General features: G+C 35.6%; 1 protein-coding gene across 1 annotated transcript; it reads left to right on the top strand.

The window, feature by feature from the left end:
- Positions 1–1348: 1348 nt before the first annotated feature.
- MEI4 (meiosis-specific 4 homolog (S. cerevisiae)) lies at positions 1349–2008 on the top strand (the record flags this gene model as incomplete). The annotated part of the gene is made up of 1 exon (XM_010021657.1): positions 1349–2008. A coding segment is annotated over exon 1 (660 nt), but the record flags the coding sequence as incomplete, so codon positions are not given.
- Between the last annotated feature and the right edge of the window lie 1422 nt (positions 2009–3430).

Below are 3430 nucleotides of genomic sequence, written 5' to 3'. Positions count from 1 at the left end.
AGTTAGCCCTTTTATTTTCAGTCAGTCAGTACCAATTGTGTTCAATTTTGAGTATGCCTGAACATTTCAAGGCCTGAAACTCAACAATAAACAAATAAACCATATCTCCAGTTTTGATCTCAGTAGTAGTACCCTCATTGGATGATCTGGTCTGTTTTCTGAAATTGAAGTAATGGTCAGAATTCAATTTGAAATTGTATGTTTAATGAAGTCTGTATAAGCTTTTCTCAGTAATATTTTGTTAGTGTACAGACTATTGTAGCTTGCTGCCCAGTGATGTTTTCTGTGTTAAAATGCTTTTTTTTAACTTGCCGTGAAATAAAACATTTATTTTCCGTCAGGCCAAACCATCTATAAGAACTTTTTATTCACTTAAGAATACAAGCGCAGAGGTATTGCTTTGGACCCTTGTGGAAAATATGAACAGTATATGCATGTTTTTTAAGAGTGAGAGGAGAAGCAGTTTGTGGCTGTGACCCAGTAAGCAGGGCACAAACAGGAGTTAGATGGAGTTCTAGCCTTGCCTTGTGGCACTGAGATGTTTGTGTGTTGGCCTTCTACTTAACTGCTCTCATATTTCATGCTTGTTTTGACTGTAATCTTTTGGCATAGGTAGCATATAGCAGAGAGGGAGTCTGTTACCACCTAGTACTGAGTTTATGCCCAGAGGCACTGACTTAAATGTGTCTATATATCTAATGTGTGAAATAGAATGAAAGAGATTCTACAATGGTGTATGAAAATAATTTAATAGTGTGAATGCCATGCATACCTTCTGTAATGTAGTTTGTGTGCCTTTGAAGAACATAGGTAGTATGAGATAGGTGGTGACTGAAGAAATTTTTTTATTCTGAATGTTTTCTCTGTTAAATTGTAAAAAAAAAAAAAAAAAACAAAAAAAAAAAAAAAACCCAACCCTCAAGTATAATGTTCTTTTCAACTTTGACTTTGTTAGAATTCCTTACCTGATGTGGGGAGAAAGAGTACACATAAAAAACAAGATCTCATTTGACACAGTTATAGTAACAGACCTTCACTGTCTTTTAAAAGCAGTCTGCATTCTTGAAAATAAAAGTAGTGAAAATGTTGGGGGACCAGAAATTTACATGCATTTCCTTCCCAGGGAATTAATGGGAGAATAGACATCCACTTAAGTTGTTCATGTGATGTCAACTTAAATTATATATGTGAAACTTTAAATCCATAAGGAATTTTAAACTCAAAGTTACTGTTCATATTATTATAAGCATAAAACATCTTGTTCACAAATACACATTACCTTCTGAAAGTTTATGTCACCTTCTTACACAGCTAAATTCTAGTCGTGGGAAGTTCTTGGAGAGCAAACATGCATATGTATTATGTGAATTTTGAGTGGAAGCAAAAGGAGAAAGGATATATAACACTCTCCATAAGCATGTATTGTAATTTTCACATTTGTGTTTCAGGAAAACCAGATACCTCTGCTGAAACTCTTCTGGATCAGGAATGTATGAACCCCATGAGTTACTCAAGCCAACTAGAAGACTCTGGATGTGATGTCTCTAATGACTATGCATTTGATTCTTTAGGCATAGCTTCTGATTTTCACCAATCTGAGCATATTGTCAACACTTCTAAATGTTTGTTGGAAGGAGTTCCCCCATTGAGTCTATGCAGTACTAGCAAGAAGTCGTCTTTGACTGCTCCAGTGCAGTTTTTGCAACATCTGCTTGAAATAAGAAAGCTGTCAGAAGGAGGAATTCTTCAAGCAGACTTCACAGAGCTTGAGAATGATTCTTTCACTATATACAGTTCAGTGTCTCAGTTGCTTGATGGACTGACTGTTTTTTATAACAGTCCTAAATTTCCAGTTTCAAATTTTCTTACCGAAGCAGTTTCTGTTTTGATCGGTTTCCTAACTAATGATGAATTATCTAATCATGTTTTGAAGAAGTGTTTCAAGAAGCTGGAAGAATTTAAGAAAAATCTAATACAGATTATTTTAAGAAACAGCAGTGTCAATAGGGTAAGTTTAAAGCATCTTTAATCTTTCCTATCCCATTTCGGTATACTACAGTATTCTCCTGTATTTTATGCACTTTTAAAATATTAGTTTGTCTTATATTTTGAAGAGTACTTGGAGATTTTTGTGATTGATTTTTCTTGTAATATGGACTTTTTTTGCTTTAAAGCATTTGAAGAAGTTCTTGCTCATGCATGTAAGTTCTTCTAGTCTATTCCTGAGTATAGGACTTTTTAATGGCAGATGAAAACAAGTTTATAGAAAATATGAGAGAAAATGACATTGTTCCACCTTCTATATGAAGATATATTATAGATACTCACAAAGTAATGACTATATGATTTCTTTATTCTTTCTTGTGCACGTAGATTAAATAGGTTGGTTTGCTTCAGATGACCTCTGTCACTCTGGACGTTTGCAAATTCGTGTTTTAAAAGTAAGTCAGCAGATGAGTGAGGAATTCAGAACTAGCATGTCCCCAGCACAAACAGCAGTAGGACTGAACTGCATTTTGTCTATATTTGTTATTCTGCACTGTTCCATGCCTCATCTTGTTAGTTTCCTCATTCAACTGAAATATCCCTAGTCTGTCTTCACAAGGCTTCTCACAAGTACTGAGTTCCATTTTCTGTCTTAGGCTTTTTGGTTTTCATTCTGTCTTTTAGAGTAACTTGGAAAAGACATGATGGTGGAATTGTTCGAGACTTAGATGTACCAATATAGTGTCCACATGTATGTAAACTACACTACCATTATAGTAAATTAAGATTATATCCCAGTAATCTATGAAGCCTAATGTATGCTGAACAGGTACTAGGTCCCTATTTTAGGATGAGCTTGAATGTTGCCTTTAGCACAATGAGAGCCTAGACCTCTACACCTGTGGACGGATAGAATCACAGTTTGGTTTGGGTTGGAAGGGACCTCAAAGATCATCTGGGTTAAGCCCCCCTTCCGCTAGACCAGGTTGCTCAAAGTCCCATCCAGCCTGGCCTGACATGACATGCCAAACAGCACTGGTTGCATGGATTAGACAGCCATTTCCCACCAGTTATCTTTGTGTTTTGCTATGTTTTGTTCCTATATTTAAATGAACAATTATTTTGAGAAAGTTTTTTCGGTACAACAAGGTTAATCTTTCTCCATCCAAAACCTGTTTTTAAGGAAGAAGAAGCAGCCTTTCCACCATTCTTGAAAATCTTTATTGAAGTTTTGTTCACTGATTCATTTAGGTTGGGAAACACCTTTGTCTTAATTTCAAATCAATCCCATTTACTGTACATTACCTAGAATGTAAATATCAAACAAATATTATTGCCAAACTTGGGGTATAGGGAGAGGATGTGCCTGTATTTTGGCTAGAAAGTGTTCAGAAGGAAATCTTCATACACTGAAGCTTTTCCAGGGGCTGTGAGAATCAAGACC

The sequence above is a fragment of the Nestor notabilis genome, unplaced genomic scaffold (genome assembly GCF_000696875.1).
Source record: "Nestor notabilis isolate BGI_N333 unplaced genomic scaffold, ASM69687v1 scaffold33929, whole genome shotgun sequence".
NCBI classification, from domain to species: Eukaryota; Metazoa; Chordata; class Aves; order Psittaciformes; family Psittacidae; genus Nestor; species Nestor notabilis.
The sequence above is the reverse complement of the archived record's forward strand: the minus strand, read 5'-3'. Positions and strand labels throughout refer to the sequence as shown.